Raw genomic sequence first — 16913 nt, forward strand, 5'->3', positions numbered from 1 at the left:
AATCTAAAAGATGATTTAATCAAAATTTTAAGGGTAAACCCACCCCAACTTATTTCTTGTGCACTCCTAAATTACCATAAGAGATCATTAATTAATTACATAAATTTTGTAATTGATCAAGTAATTAATTGATTACATACATTTTTTAATTGATTAGATACATATATATTTAATTTGTTAATGTATGGTTAAAAATAATTATAAATATAAATTATGTAGTCAAAATTTAGAATTTTGTTTTTATTAAAATGTTGAGGTTGTGGTTGCTGAAAATTTTTCTTAAGAATTAGTTGTGTTGATCACGTGATATGGTTTACATTAACAAAAATCATCTTGATTAGATGACCACAATATCAGAAGCTGCCAATTATCAAATCTGATTTCTGACAACTAAATCTCAGCCCTTCATGCCTTATCACACTACTCTTATCTTTCCCTCTATTTATCTTTTCTTGCCTCTCAACTCAATCACCAATTTACACTCATTTCCACCTTCTACCGACCTCTTTCACTCTTCCAACCTCTACACTAAATTTCAATTACTCATCCACTTCTATCGGTGCATTTTCTAGTTTTTCATTTTCTGTTATTCTTTCCCTTTTCTTTCTTTCTCCATCATTTATCTTTTTCCTCGTTACAGCTTCAATGGCACCCAGATACAGTCGCGCAAAGGGGAAAGGAGAGAAGAAAAAGAAAGAAGAGAAGGGTAACAAATTCCTTAGCTCAATGCTTCTCGATTCTTATCGTATTTAGAGGTGTTTCAATAGCGATAATAGTTTCTTCGTTTAATCAGTATCAAGATAATGCCAAAGTGTAAAAGTTATGAAATTAAAAGTTGCATTTATCATGATAATGCCAGATTGATGGGCTGTTTTTTCTTGCAATTCTGCAGTTCTTCCTGGTGTGATGGATATCACTGTTAATCTGCCTGGTGAAACACATGTTGTTCTCAAGGTTTGTATATATAATCTGTGAACATATTATAACTAATTAGTAATATTAGATGATTAACAAATACAAAGTTTGCTTCCTGATATTTGTCATGTCATGTTTTATAATGTTAGAAAGTAATCTTAAATCTTAGAGAGTTATAGGAGAGTTATAGGAGAGTTAAGAGGAGAGTTATAGGAGAGTTAAGAGGAGAATACTGATTCTTAATCGTATTATCATAGTTCAACAAATGTACTATGTTTAAGGAACAAGCGGAACAGAAAAAAGACTGTATAATAAACTAATTTTAAAACAAAACTGATTCTAACATATTTTAAAATAAAACTGATCCTGATTTAACATATATTATGTAACATTAATCTTATTAGTGTTGAACAATTTATTATTATAAATCCAAAAACTTGATGAACTCTCTGACAAGGCTAAATCCATTATTTCTGTATACCTTCATCTTTTGGGTTTATTAGATGTATTTCATTTTCCGTGAACATGTTAATTTGTGCCGAAAGGGATAGAAGCGTTGGGTACTAAGCTGTTATTTAGAGATGACAAGATTTACATGGAAGAAAAAAAAAGTTCTAACTGAAACCAAAATAACTTCTGGACAAGTCTTTTTCTCTGTAGCGTACAGGTAAATGATTTGAATATAAGATGTATGAGGTAGCTTTCACCACTTTGTTCATGCTATTCTTATGTTTCTTGTAAATTTCTGCAAAATACTTGTTGGAAGTGACTGAGTGTTTTCTTGTGAAACAGGGGATATCGACGGACAAAATAATTGATGTTCGTAGGCTTTTATCAGTGAATACAGAGACTTGTTATATCACTAATTTTTCCCTATCTCATGAGGTAAATTTTGCACAATATTAATTATTTATTTTAAGCATTTTATAGTAGCAATCTGGACTCTGGGGATTTTAATTTTTTTTCTTTGCAAAAATAAATAATTAATCTGTTGCTAACGTGAGTTCAAGTAAGATAATTGTTAATGAGAGAGTTTATTTGTGAATTATTAAAAAATATTAATGGTATACAAGAAAGAGAATGTATAGTACATGATAATCTTGTCTTAAACATTTTTATTTCATAATCATATTTTCAACAATTTTTTTTTATTTCCTTTATTTTGTTATTTTTTACCTTACATTATAAGCCAAAAATATAAATTAGATAGTACATAAAATTACGAAACACCTCAGTATTACAGTGATAAATTAAAAAATAATGAAGCTACGAAGGAGTTAGGTAAACCAAAATTAAGCTTGAATTATTGTTGCCTGGGAGTTTTGAGCTAGTTGAAGTTTTACAGTATATTTTGCTCATATTTTTTAAAATTAATTAAAACACCTTGACATTATGATTAATTACACAAATTGTCATATTAAAAGTTATTAGATCCTGTAATTACTGCTTTAAAAATTATGCTTATACATAAATCATTACATTAATAATGTATTAAAATTAACTTATTATCATTAATTTAATATACGCGCATTTTGTTGTAAAACTTTTTTAATACTGTCCAATATAATTTTTGGTGAATTTATATCGTCATTCGGTTCTTTAGATGAATGGTGTGGCCATGAAATGAATTCCTCTTAAGTATTTGTGTAAAAAAGTTTTACAAACATGCGCAAAATTTTAAATTTATGATACACATAAATTAAACCTATAATAAGGAGTTTCTTTTGTTTTTAAGTGCGAACTTTCATAAAGAAAGTAAAAAGAACCTCCTAATTAGTTTTTGTGAGTTACAACTATTATTTGCTTATATAGCGAAGAAAAATTGTCCTCTTTTGTAAGTATTTTAGACGAATTATAGTTTGTATTTTTATTTCATTGAGTTGTAAGTATAATATTTTATTCTTTGTGCATACACATTCTACAAACAACTTTTTATAAAAGAAAATACTGAAGATTACGGCTCTTTAATTTAGTTTTAGTATAAACAAAAATAAAAAAGGATTATAGTAAATGCTTTTTGTTATTATTTAAATATTTCTTAACGAAGGTTATGTATAAATAAAGGTGAGAGGATCGCAATTGAAAGACACTGTGGACCTGTTCGTACTGAAGCCATGCGTCCTCACTTTAATCGAAGGTATTTTTTAAATTCTTTTTACATTTACCGATAGATTATTTTTAATTAATAAGAAATAAATGAATTAAAACTGTACGACGTCGTGATCTCGTTTGCAGAGGATTATGACGAAGACAGAGCAGTGGCTCACGTCAGACGGCTACTGGACATCGTGGCCTGCACGACGAACTTCGGCCACTCGTCGGCGGCGAAGAATGTGAACCCTCACGCGCCGCCTCCAGCGGCGGCTGCGTTTGACGGAGATGGCGGGATAAGCCACTCGTGCCCTAGGCTCGGGAGCTTCTACGAGTTTTTCTCTCTTTCGCATCTCACTCCTCCTTTCCAATGTACAATCCTTTCTCTTCCTTTGAGTTTATTTTATTCGTTTCCGTGTCTAAAACTCCTGAGTTCGCGACAGATATAAAGAAAACAGTGAGACGACGAGTTCCGGAGATATTGGAGGCGGATCATCTCTTCTCCTTTGATGTAAATATATTTACGCATTTGTAATTTTTGTTACTTTTTTTTTTTTTTGAGTGAGAATTGAGAAACAATGAAATCTCTTCGTTTATGCTTATTAGGTGAAGCTATGTAACGGGAAAGTAGTGCACGTTGAAGCTTGCAGAAATGGATTTTTCAGTGTTGGAAAGCAGCAGATATTTAGTCATAACCTTGTTGATTTGTTAACACGGCTTAGTAGAGCTTTTGATACTGTTAGTTTTCATGCCTCTACGTAAATGTTTACTTTGGATAGGGTTTAAGCTAGTTCTAACTTCGGTTAGTTTTACGAATTTCTTTTCTCAATTTCAGGCTTATGATGATCTATTAAAAGCATTTTCAGAACGTAACAAGGTACCGGTCACCTTTTTTATTTTGTTTTCCTTGTTCACTATGTTTATTACTTAAACTTTTTATAACTAGTGCATGGAAGTACCGTATAACAGTTTAATATCTATTTTCATGTGCTTACTTGTGCTCTGCCATTTCCCATTTCCTTTTGTCCCATCAGTTTGGGAATCTCCCTTACGGCTTCAGAGCCAACACATGGCTTGTTCCTCCTGGAGTGGCGCAATCACCGTCAGTTTTCTCTCCCCTTCCTGTGGAGGATAAAAACTGGGGAGGAAATGGTGGCGGTCTAGGAAGGGATGGGAAATTTGATTTGATTCCTTGGGCCAAGGAGTTTTCATTTATTGCATTTATGCCTTGCAATACAGCAGAAGAAAGGCAAATTCGTGATAGAAAAGCATTCCTTCTCCACACCTTATTTGTTGATGTTGCCATTTTGAGAGCTATTAAGGCTGTTAAACAAGTAATGGGAGAGTCAGATGTCCACAGTTCTATTACAGAAAATGGTATTCATTTCACCGACAGAGTAGGTGACTTGAGTATCAGAGTCATGAAGGATGCTTCTCTCGCTAACTGCAAGGTTGATTCGAAAATTGATGGAGTTGAAACTACTGGAATAAATCAAAAGGATCTAATAGGGAGAAATCTACTGAAAGGAATCACTGCTGACGAGAATACTGCAGCCCATGTATGATAACTTTTACATAGAAAGAGTGGTTGTAGTTCCTTAGAGTTGTTTCTTTGCCATCATATAACTGATAAACTCTCCACATTCTGCATGCAGGACGTTACCACTTTAGGTGTTGTTGTTGTAAGATACTGTGGTTATTTGGTTTCTGTGAAAGTTGAAGGGGGAGAAAATGAAAATGTCAACTCTTCATCTTATCAAAGTATTGAATTGTTTGATCAGCCAGATGGTGGTGCCAATGCACTCAACATTAACAGGTACTCCCTCTAAACTCAAATATATGTGAAAAAAATACATCTATAGTGAACCAAAAATATAAACAAATCTTAACTAATTTAACCCTATTTAATGATATCATCCCCAAAACACTGTTTATTTAAGTGGGGTTGTATTTTCACAGATTGGGAAAAATCGTTTTTAAAATGAATTTAGTAAAATTTAGTGATGTTAATTTCCTGATTTAGCGTGAATTAGTTTTTTACTACTGGCTATGAGCTTAGGGCAGTATTTTCTAACCATTGAATGAAGTAGTTTTACTACTTTACATTACACTCTTGTGCTCGTAAACTATGTGCTCTCTCTCCTGTCTGTGTATTATGGTTTGTAATGTTATTAGCTGGACCTACAAAACGAGTGAGAATTGTATTTATGAATAAGATCTAACCATGGTTTTGATGTTTTTTGTTATATCTAAGATTGTAGCATTTGAATCTAATTCAATGTTGTTAAAGTTATCCCGTGTCTATAAAGCACTGACACAAATGGGCCTAACATTTTTCAAACACAAACCAGGACACTTGTCCATACACCTTGGATACATGTTGGACACCCATCTACTGTGTCACAACTTATTTATCTTTTTTCAGCTCGAGCACCTCCAAAACACAGGCTAAGAGAGCGAGCTGGCTTTGCTTTTGGCTAAACATTGTCGTAAAAAATGATCATTATTTAAAAAGAGTCTTCTTATATTATTAATGTTGTGAGACTCCATATTTTTTGAGAAACAATATCATAGACTTTACTGATTGTTTTAAGAGATATGGTTTATCTTCTTATTGTGGGATCTTTTTTGTAAAGATTGCATTGTGTAACAAACCTTCTCAATTATTGTTGTATGAAAATTGTAAATCTTAACAACTTTGTTTTCAGAAGGTAATATTTATAAATATTGATTCTAATCAATTTAGACTTTTGTCTTATTGAGTGTGTGTGTGTGTGTATCTTGTATTTTGGACATTTGTTGTGTGATGTTGTTTGTGGTAGAGTCTGTGCTTCATAGTGTATGATGTGTGATTAAAAAAGTTCCATTGGGGGTTTCTTTTGATGAAATTCGTAAGCTTGATTTGGTTATTTATTCTGCTATTTCTTTTTCTTCTGTATTTGGAGGATTTTTTATTGTTGATAATTTTCATTTTTGGAGCTACTCCAGTTCTCTAGCTTGTCTGTTTTTATTTTTTGGCTTTTGTTACATTTATAACTTGCTTTGGTTGATCCATTGATCTAATTCTTATTCATCAACCAAAACAAGATCTTTGGGCCTGTGCCGATAAAGAAAAAACAAGATCTTTGGGCCTGTAATTATTTTTCCTTTTTTGCAGTTTAAGACTAATTCTCAACTCAGCACAGTCCGAGAAGAATAGACCCAATCAAATGCAAATGCCTGAGACTGAAGAGCTTGGAGTTTCTCAAGCTTTTGTGGAGAGGCTTATTAAAGAAAGCCTTTCTAAGCTTGAGGAAGAGGAACCTGGTGTGGACAATTTCATAAGATGGGAACTTGGAGCATGCTGGATACAACATTTGCAAGACCACAATAGCGAAAAAGATAAAAAACCATTGTTGGGTAAGGCTGAGAATGAAATGAAGGTTGAGGGGCTAGGGAAACCCTTCAAAGCCCTCAAGAGTAATAAAAGTAAATCTGATCGAAGTAGTGTGAAGCTGGCATCTGAAAACTCCAAATCTCATGTGGCATGTGTCAATGGAGAGCCTGAAAGTGCTTTGGTGCCCTCAGTAGAATCCAAACATGAAACAGCAGCAGCAAAAAATGAGCTTGTACTAAAGGGATTTCTATCTGAAGCAGCTTTTACTCGGTTAAAAGAATCAGGAACTGGACTTCACAGCAAGGTATTTTCTTCAAGGTCTAACAAAGTATCTCTAAAATTTCCAGTATTTGAACTTAACTGTTACATTAAAAATCTGACCTTAACTGATTTTGTTTTATCATCAGTCCATGCAAGACCTGATTGACTTGTCTAAAAAATACTACATCGATGTTGCTCTCCCGAAGCTGGTAAAGATATGATTTTTGTTTGCCTAGTTCTCTTAAAAGGCATTCTAATTGATAAGATTATGATCATCCTTTCTAGTAGTAGTAACAATAATAATTATTATATGCAATACAGGTTGCAGATTTTGGCTCGTTGGAACTCTCTCCAGTTGATGGTCGCACCTTAACTGATTTTATGCATACTAGGGGTCTACGTATGCATTCTCTTGGACATGTTGTTAGTACTCTAAACTTGTTTTCTTACTTTGTGTAGTTGTAATAATAAATAATGATATCGACCAAAAGCAGGTATCATGTGGCCCTCTTTATGGTTGAATACTTTCTGCTTTTTTCAAAAGAACTTATTTGTAAGTATTTGGTTAAAATCTTTCATGATTTAATTACCACTCTAATTCTCTGAATATATGACTATAAACACACTTGGCCATCAGATTTCTTCAAAAATTATTTCACTTCAAAAATTATGCAGACCCAAGTCCGCAGACCTTCATGGATAACGGACTCTTTTTTTCTTAAACTGCATAATTATATTCACGTTACAACACTTGGTGATCAGATTTCTTCACTATTATATAGGGGTGCATATATAGACCCAGGCCCACCAACCTTCATGTATAATGGACTCTTTCTTTCTTCATCCATATGATTATATTCAACCTACCAGCCTGGTCTGTTAAACATGTTGGCTTTAATCCATGATTTCAAACTTAGCGTTTTAGACAAAAAAGTTGAGTTTATTAAATTTCAATTTAGTTTTACAGATAATAGTTTGATAGTCTGATAGATGATACTTTAGAAAATGAAAAACTATTAAATAGTTTTTTTTTTATTAGTAGATTTTTCATTCTTCTGGATCACTATTTAGGCCCGCTGACTGGTCCATTTTATATTTGGGCATTTGTAAGTTAGATACGGACCTAGAAGAAAAGATTGAAATGGACTTGTCCGGGCCATTTAAAGAGCATGTTTTGTGGACTGAGTGTGCCGGACCAGTCCACTTACTCACCCCTATTTGCTCATTCTTTTGACATCCAGATTTCTTCTCCCAATTATGTACTGCTTTGTTTTCCACCCTTGTTATACTGTCTACCTCTATTCTTTTAGAGGCTTTTATTTTCAAAAGAAAAGAGGAAGGATTTTGTTTCTTACGTGTAAATTTATATTGGCTTTTTCATGTTTCATGACGTTTGCCTCTTATTTTTATTTTCATAGGTCAAGCTTTCCGAAAAACTATCACATGTACAATCACTTTGTATTCATGAGATGATAGTTCGAGCTTTCAAGCATATCCTGCGGGCAGTGATTGCAGTTGTTGACAAGGAAAAGATGGCTGCATCCATTACTGCTGCATTGAATTTGCTGCTTGGTGTTCCTGAAGATAGACAGTCAGATAAATCATGCAAAATCCACCCTCTTGTATGGAAATGGCTAGAGGTGTTTCTGAAGAAGCGATTTGATTGGGATCTTAGCAGCTTGAATTACAGTAATGTGAGGAAGTTTGCGATTTTGCGTGGCTTATGTCATAAGGTAATGGAAGTAGGCTATGAAATATGCAGTATCTGTTACATTTTAGTTTGCATAGCAATGGAGTCATACATTTATGTTCTTTTCATATTTTCATTTATTAAGATTCTTTGGGCTAAATTTTATGATTCACTATGATAATTGCATGCTGAGTACCCAAGCTACTTAAGTAGTCCGCTGATCATTCCACTTGATGTGGGACTTACTTCGGCTTCTTATAATACCGTAGTCACTATCAGATTACAGATTTAATTTGTGATCATGAAATAGAGTGTATAGGTGGCTGGATTTTCTACTGGTGCTCATCACTTTGAAGGTAAAATGTCCTCTAATAATTATTTGCCTGTAAGGCAGGTTTGCACAATCATAATGTGTTGGTGTCCACATTGTTTTAGACTTTTACCCTTAGATTTCTCTCCAAACCATCCACTACTCTCTTTCAGATTCCCACGTCAAATTAAGTATATTAAACTGTTAAAGGATGATTTAAAAAAATCAAAATAATCTTTTTTTTTTCCAAAGAAAAAGGCAAAAAGCCAGGCAGTGCATATCTTTGATATTGTTTATAAGGATGTCCATGAATCATAATGGTTTCCCCATATGCATGTGTATATATTGGTAATTAGGTACAGTATGTACATATGTTCTGACTTATACTAATCTATAGATTGTAGTTCTTATGGTTATCAATTAAAAATGACATTTAAGTTGTTTCTTAATTGACAGTTGTTTTTTGCTGCTACCTTTCATGTTAGGTTGGCATTGAGCTTGTTCCAAGGGATCTTGATATGAATTCTTCAATTCCCTTCCAGAAATCTGACATTGTCAGTTTGGTCCCAGTTCATAAGGTAATAACATAAACAAGACCATTGTACGTTCTCTTGTCTAATGGTTTGGAAATTTACTCATTGATCCAAACTTTGTAAACTATACATCTTTTTCAGCAAGCAGCATGCTCATCGGCAGATGGCAGGCAGTTATTAGAGTCATCAAAAACAGCTTTAGACAAGGGAAAGCTTGAAGACGCTGTTACCTATGGAACAAAGGTATCTCTATCTTCAGTGCCCTTTGTCAGGAAATTCTATGAACTTGTGACAATTTACTTCAACAGTAAATGCCTTTTCATATGACCGCTATAATTTGTTGGACAGGCTCTTGCCAGACTTGTAGCTGTTTGTGGCCCCTATCATCGGATGACAGCAGGAGCATACAGCTTACTTGCTGTAGTCTTATATCACACTGGAGACTTCAATCAGGTGTTGTTTGTTGTCATTTTGTTTTGGTTTCGAGGCATGTTGCATTACAAACCAAAGAAGCATATATAGCCTAGATATACAGTCAAAACAATTAACATTCAATCATTAGTTTGCAGTTTTTCATTTGTGTTGACTATTGTTCAATGTCAAATATGTAATCTAAGTTTTTTAGTCTTTGAATACAACTCCAATTCATTGAACTGTTTATTCCAACTACAGGCTACAATTTATCAACAAAAAGCTCTGGATATTAATGAGAGAGAGCTGGGTCTTGATCATCCAGATACTATGAAGAGTTATGGGGATCTTGCAGTTTTCTACTACAGACTTCAACATACAGAGCTTGCTCTGAAGTATGTTTTGTTCTTGCAGTGGTGATGCATAATTGTACACGGACTTCTCATAATTAAAAATTCCCTTGGTTTTTCTTACCTTATATGACTAAATATTAACGTATTAATTCAAAATAATAATTTATTAGGTAACAGAAAAGACATTACATAGACAGGAGAGGATGTCATATCCATCTTGTGGTGTACTGGAAAATTATGAGGGAAAATAGAGAAGAATGTATTACTTGTAAACAGATGAAATTATTCTTTGCAATAGGAAAATAGGGAAAAGACTAACAAGAAAAGTCTAAGTGTTCAAGAGGCCTTGTGTCTTCCAAGGCCCCAGTTCTGAAATTCTAGCCCTTACCCCTCTCCATGATTTCCTACTCTTAGATTCTTTCTCCACACAACCAACTCACATTCCTTCTCTACTGCCAGATTGGCAGTTGGCAGGTGTACCACAACTCCCTCTCCTTACATATTACACACCTTAGTCAACTTGGCTTCGGTTTCTCATCACTACCTAATTTGGCTGTCTAGTCTGATATTCTTAACAGAATAAGATTAATGATAACCAATTTAAAATAGTGGTTATGGATTTAGAAAATTGAGTGTTCGCTCAATACTTATGATGATTTCTTTTATTTGTTTATTGATTTTGAATGTAAATACAGACATATAGTCATCTTTGGCTTTGGCTTTGGGTTCTCATCACTGCCTACTTGGGTCGTCTAGTCTGATGTTCTTCACAAAATAAGATTAATGATAACCAGTTTAAAATAGTTGGTGTGGATTTAGATTGTTCAATTTTTATGATGATTTAATAATTTGTTTACTGATTGGATCTGGAACTGTTATCAACCAGGTATGTAAAGCGGGCATTATATCTTCTGCATCTAACCTGTGGTCCATCTCATCCAAACACTGCTGCAACATACATTAATGTGGCTATGATGGAGGAAGGGCTTGGTAATGTAAATGTTGCTCTTCGGTATCTTCACAAAGCTCTAAAGTGCAACCAAAGATTACTTGGTCCAGATCATATTCAGGTTTTATGTTCATTTTATTTCCTGCCTTTGCCAAGTTTGTTTTATTTTTTGAGATCCTTGATGTAAAATGTAATATTTGAGTTCTTGGATGAATTGATAAAACGTGCATTCTAAAAGGTGGACTCTATTAATGAGGATAAAACTTAGGAATTATAAAACAAAATCTGTACAGCAATTAGTTCCAATACTTATTTAAATTCATCAGAAATTCCAAAATAATGAGTTCTCATCTCTTTGTTTTAATGTGTATATTCTTGGAATTTTAATTCTGTGCAGACTGCTGCAAGTTATCATGCAATAGCAATAGCACTCTCATTGATGGAAGCATATCCTTTGAGTGTACAGCATGAGCAAACAACATTGCAAATTCTGCGGGCAAAACTTGGTCCAGATGACTTGCGGACCCAGGTATAAATAACAAAACTTTGTATATGTATTGGAAAACCACCTTAAACAGAACTAGGTTTGGGCAGTTCTCATTTACAAGTATGCTTTGTAGACCTGGGTTAACCCTAAGTCCATATTTTACGAGTTTGAGTGGTTTGTATCACAATTAAAATATACCTATTTATCATTCTCATTAGACTAATAGTTCATTTAGTAAGTTCCCCTTTACTGGTCTTACAAAAAATTAGTACAGTTTTCCATAATCTAAAGTTTTTTTATAAAATGTCACAGGATGCTGCTGCTTGGCTTGAGTATTTTGAGTCCAAGGCTATAGAACAACAAGAAGCTGCACGGAATGGTACTCAAAAGCCAGATACATCTATTGCTAGCAAGGGCCATCTAAGGTATAATAAAACTGCCTGGGATGTATGGATCGGGTACTTTTATAGCCATTACTCAAGCACAGTTGTAATTTAATCAAGTACTAGTAGCTGTTACTTGTGCATAGGTGTCTTTTAATAGACCTCACAGGTAACGACGAAAATAGGTAAGGTGGCAAACGAGGGTCAGTGGCCCAGCCCCCATTATGCCAGCCAAGTCCAGAACTACTTACTAAAGAAGTTAGGCCAACATTTTTTAAAATTTCTATTTAGTTAAAATGTCAGGGTTTTGACCATTTCTAAAGCTGTTTGTGCCAAATAGAATAATGATCTTATGAAGTAAATATAAATATAAATATTATAATAATAATATTATTGTTATTATTATAGTATTTAACTTTTATTCTAATCTTTCTACATTATATACGTTTTATTCAATTAAGAGACTCAGACCAGTTGACCCACCAAACATGGGTTCATCTATTTAAAAGTAGGTTTGTGGGCCTGTATAATAGATTTTCTATATAGACTTTTTAAGGTTTTTTCTTCCTGCACCCCCATAATTCTAACTGCATCCCCATAAATTTAAAATGACCATTTTACCCTTCATAAATGTGACTTCGGGATTACTTGTTAGAAATCTTCCGGAACAAGTTTTCTAGAATTTTCAGAGCAGGATTTCCAGACCATATGAAATGCATTCCAGAACAAGCTTTTCGGAACATATGAGATGCTTTCAGGAAGAAAAAGGCCTTTTTGATAGACTTGTAGGTCAGATTAAGCTTGAATCCTCCATGAAAGGCCTGTGTCAAGTAATAGGCCAAGCTTGGACCTTTGATCTGGGAGTGGTCGGGCCTATTAAAGGCAACCCATTTCCACTCGTACTTATGGGAGAATTTCTGTCAAGTTTTGGTTGGGAGATTATAATATGTAATTTTATTGGAAATTATTTGATATTTCTAATGACTATTGATACAACCTTTTGTTGTTCTCTTGGTCTTGACTGTCTTCATTTTATAATGCTTTGAATCATGAGCAACATGTTCATTTTAATTGGATGAAATTCCAATTCTGAAATGTATAGATAACTAGATTGATATAGAACATGATATGGGCATGAACACTGCAACAGAGCAAAATTTTGAAGGGTTTCAGGTGTTCATTGAAGTTTGGGGTGTCAGATTCCGGTATATGTCTAGCACAAACATGATTCCTTTTTTCTTTTAAATGTTTAACATCTTCTATTTGTAGTGTGTCAAAACTTCCCATTAACCTCTTCAAATTTGGAATCTGACATATGTTATATATCTATCATACATTCAAACAGTTTTTACCCCGACTCATAATATTTCCATGGAATTTTTCAGTGTGTCAGACTTGCTTGACTACATTAATCCAAGTCATGATCCCAAAGGGAGAGATATTGCACTAAGGAAAAGAAGCCAGATAGCTAAGGTATGATGCAGATTTACCGATCTTGATATTTTCAACTTTTTAGTTTGATTTAGAAGTATACAGAATAGTTTTCTGATTTCTGATTGTTACTTATATACATTTTCTGATATTGCTAAAATGTTTGCATAGATTTAACACCATTGTACAATGTGTTAACTGAAAAAACATGGAATAAACTTCATGACTAATTCAGTCAATAGTTAGAAGAAAACTGCATTGGAGGAATCAGATACCTAACAGAGCCTCTTTTTTATTTTTCCCTTTAATGTTGAACTGTTACTGCATGAGCCATGAAGTAACAGTTTTTACTTCATGAAAAATATTTTGAATTGTTTCACTAACTGCATACATTTGGTGTTTCTTGTACGTATTTTCATAATATTAATTTCACAAAGAAATATTTAGCAGATGAGGATGGAATCCTGCCCAAACATTGGCTCAGCAAGTTCTGATGAGTCTTGGAAAGAAACTCCAAGAGAGACTTCGGATGAAGTAATACTCATACCTGGAGCAGGTGTTGATGTAGATACTGATCTGGAGACCAACTCTGCACCTGATTCAGAACAGGCCCTTTTAGAAAAGACCTCGGATGAAAAACAAGTTTCTGTTGAAATCTTGTCTGAAGCACATGCTGATGGTGAGGATGGATGGCAACCAGTTCAACGGCCAAGATCATCTGGTTCATATTGCCAGCGGCTGAAGCAAAGACGAGCAACAATTGGTAAAGTTTATTATCAGAAAAAGAAGATGGAATCTGGCATAGACTATACTTATGGGATGAGTAGTGAACAGAATAGTGGATATTATATTCTGAAGAAGAGAACAATATCCCATGGGGTTTATGCTGATGATCATACTGTAAACATATCCCAAGGAACTAAATTTGGAAGGAAAGTGGTGAAAGCTGTTACATACAGGGTGAAGTCCATGTCTGCATCTGATAAGACTACTGTAAAGGATTCATCAGAAATTGGTGATAAACTAATCAGTTCTTGCTCACAAATGGGTTCACTTTCATCACCAAATGGTAATAGTACTCTTAAGACTTCTATAGTTAGTATTGGGAAATCTCCTTCATACAAAGAAGTGGCAGTGGCTCCTCCTGGGACAATTTCCAAGTTGCAAGTCTATAATCCTCAAAGTAATATTCCTGTTTTTGGCGTGGGCAAACATGAAGAGGAAGATTTTAAAATTCATGCAAATTCTGAACCAACCCTGGAAGAGGTAAAAAATACATTAAAAGAGAAGGACAAAAGTTCTGTGTCAGATTCTTTGGATGATTCAAATCATACTAATGATCCTGAGAGGAAACAAACACAATTTACTGATTCTGTTCAAGAAAAATTCGAGAGTGCTGAAGGGGTTGATTCTGTGGATGTTGAGGATCATGAAGCAGTTGATAATATCATAATGATTGATGCAGTGGAGGATCCTGTGGATTCTCATAAACTTGAAATTGACACTAGTAACTCTGACTGTTTTGAACTCTCTAATCATACTACTTCCATCTCACAAGAAGGTGAAGATTTAAGAGTCAGTGTTTCTCCATCAAGTCAGGGTGATTCCCTGGGCATCCCATATAAGAAGTTATCTGCATCTGCAGCTCCATTCAATCCGGCACCAGGCATTGCACGAGCTGCACCAGTTCCTTCTGCTTCTGGTGCTGTTCCGCCGATTGGCCCCTGGCCAGTAAATATGAATGTTCACCATGGACCTGCTACCATGTTACCAGCAGTTACACAAATGTGTTCCTCTCCTCACCATGCATACCCATCACCTCCACATACACCAAACATGATACAACCATTGCCATTTATGTATCCTCCTTATACTCAGCCTCAATCAATACCATCCAACAATTTTCCAGTTACTAGCAGCGCATTTCATGTCAATCAGTTCGCATGGCAATGTAATATGAACTCAACTGTATCTAATTTTGGTCCAAATGCGGTATGGCCTGGTTGTCATCCAGTGGAATTTCCTCCTCTGGCACCCAGCATCAAACCAATGCCTGATCCCATTTTGGAGCCCCAAAAACAGTGTCATGTTTCAAAAAGTTCAAACTCAGCTTTTGTTCTGCCGGAGGGCATTACTAATGATGGTGGATACAAGAAAGAGGGGCAACCTTTAGAATCAGAGACTAGCGAGGATGAAGTGGGTAGAGTTCACGCAGAGAGTGTGAAAGAAAATGGGAATCCTAATTTTCATGGGTTTGAAAGTGCTGAGGACAAACCCAACAATAACATTGGCTTGAATAAGATCATCAGAAATGAAAAGAACATAGATGGTGAGAAAACCTTCAGTATTTTGATTAGGGGAAGAAGAAACCGGAAGCAGACACTAAGAATGCCAATTAGTTTGCTAACTAGACCCAGTAGCTCACAGTCATTCAAGGTTACTTATAACCGCGTTGTCAGAGGAAGTGATGTACCCAAGTCCATCAACTTGTCTTCTGGAAGAGATTGTACAGCTACTGCTTAACCCAAAGTCTCTTTGTTGTTACTAATAAACTATAGCAGAATTACTGCCAATAAATGGAGAGATATCTCACAATTTCACATGCAAAAGGAGATGTGGTTTTCGATCATTTACGGAACTCGATCACAATTTCCGTGCAGCTAACTATGTATCTGCCTTGCCATTTGGGAAGTTTCTGTGAGTATTCTACTTTCCTGCAGAAATTTAACTTCTGGAAAAGTTAATACAATGTTGTATAATTTATTCATTCTGTCCATTGCCCCAAACAACACGTGCGCTAAAAACAATGCATCATTTATTTTTTGAAGAAAATATAGTTGCACCAGTGAAGCCTCTTACGTCATGGAACTAAGATTTGACCTTGACTGAAAGATCAGGAGGGTTATTTTTCTAACAAAAGTTGGAGCTATTTTATTGATTCCGTTGTCCGAGTTAGTCGCAGTTTATCATCCGGAATGACTAGGGTGCATTATTTGATGATTAGTTGGGACTTGGAAATGTTCTTGTGAATCAAAATCTTATTGAAGTTGCTGCAAACAGCAGCCAATAGTTATCTTTGTTCAGCATGCAGGGTCATCGCTATCAGTTTTGGGGTCTCTGAGGGACCTTGACGGTGAAAAACATTTTTCAATATCTAGTTAGGCAATTTTGACATGTTGAATTACAGGATTAAAGATCGTGTTTAATTTTCCTTTTGTTACATCATTGACAATAGCTTTGTTAATTAATTTGGTTCTTTTGTATCTACTTCCTTTGAGTAATTTCTCGTGTATTGGTGGTTCTCTTTTTCTGTTTGACTTGATATCTTTTTTGGTTACATTTAGAATCTTGTGAAAGTTCTATTAGTGAAGATCATTGTTCGGTACAATTGAGTAGAAGTATGAACTATATCTGAGTACAATTTTTGTGCGCGCGTGAGCAGATTTCTTTTGATCTACTTGCACTTATCATGTGCAGTTAGAAACAATTAGCTACGTCATTTGTAATTCAGTTTAAGTGTAACAAGAAAATAAGGTACACTAAAATGTATTTAATGGAATAACTGAATAGCGGCAGCAACAATTATTTTGATTAACATCTGTTAATTTTTTGCTTACTTAAAAAGGGGAAGAAAACATTCAATTATTTGAATCCTGCTAACTGGTGTAAATACACACTGGTCAAGGAATCAATATATGCATTTTCTTTCAATTTTACAAAAAC

The 16913-nt window shown here is 34.6% G+C and overlaps 1 protein-coding gene across 3 annotated transcripts; it reads left to right on the forward strand.

Moving 5' to 3' along the window:
- The first annotated feature begins 457 nt into the window (after positions 1-457).
- On the forward strand, positions 458-16578 carry LOC114188259 (protein TSS-like). 3 transcript variants are annotated; one of them, XM_028076837.1, is made up of 24 exons: positions 458-559; positions 641-706; positions 893-954; positions 1708-1800; positions 2980-3052; positions 3151-3378; positions 3450-3517; positions 3613-3744; positions 3842-3883; positions 4041-4565; positions 4662-4822; positions 6164-6686; positions 6790-6852; positions 6965-7066; positions 8062-8376; positions 9129-9221; positions 9318-9419; positions 9525-9629; positions 9849-9982; positions 10827-11010; positions 11287-11418; positions 11689-11801; positions 13145-13232; positions 13638-16578. In XM_028076837.1, the coding sequence occupies exons 2-24, from the start codon at positions 646-648 to the stop codon at positions 15711-15713; spliced, it is 5475 nt and encodes a 1824-aa protein (XP_027932638.1). In that variant the 5' UTR covers positions 458-559; positions 641-645; the 3' UTR covers positions 15714-16578. The 3 variants fall into 3 exon arrangements, 2 of the variants coding, with proteins under 2 accessions (XP_027932638.1, XP_027932639.1); XM_028076838.1 differs by having other exon boundaries at positions 13641-16578; XR_003605394.1 differs by lacking the exon at positions 458-559 and having other exon boundaries at positions 646-706; positions 13638-15887; positions 16019-16471.
- The last annotated feature ends 335 nt before the right edge of the window (positions 16579-16913 follow it).

This window comes from Vigna unguiculata, chromosome 6 (genome assembly GCF_004118075.2).
Source record: "Vigna unguiculata cultivar IT97K-499-35 chromosome 6, ASM411807v1, whole genome shotgun sequence".
In the NCBI taxonomy this organism is placed as follows: Eukaryota; Viridiplantae; Streptophyta; class Magnoliopsida; order Fabales; family Fabaceae; genus Vigna; species Vigna unguiculata.

Bases quoted from the DNA above. Each gene is read 5' to 3' on its own strand.
- LOC114188259 (XM_028076837.1), top strand. From the start codon at position 646: ATGGCACCCAGATACAGTCGCGCAAAGGGGAAAGGAGAGAAGAAAAAG. The intron at 8,377-9,128 runs GTAATGGAAGTA...CTTTCATGTTAG, and splicing joins TGCGTGGCTTATGTCATAAG to GTTGGCATTGAGCTTGTTCC. The intron at 9,222-9,317 runs GTAATAACATAA...CATCTTTTTCAG, and splicing joins GTTTGGTCCCAGTTCATAAG to CAAGCAGCATGCTCATCGGC.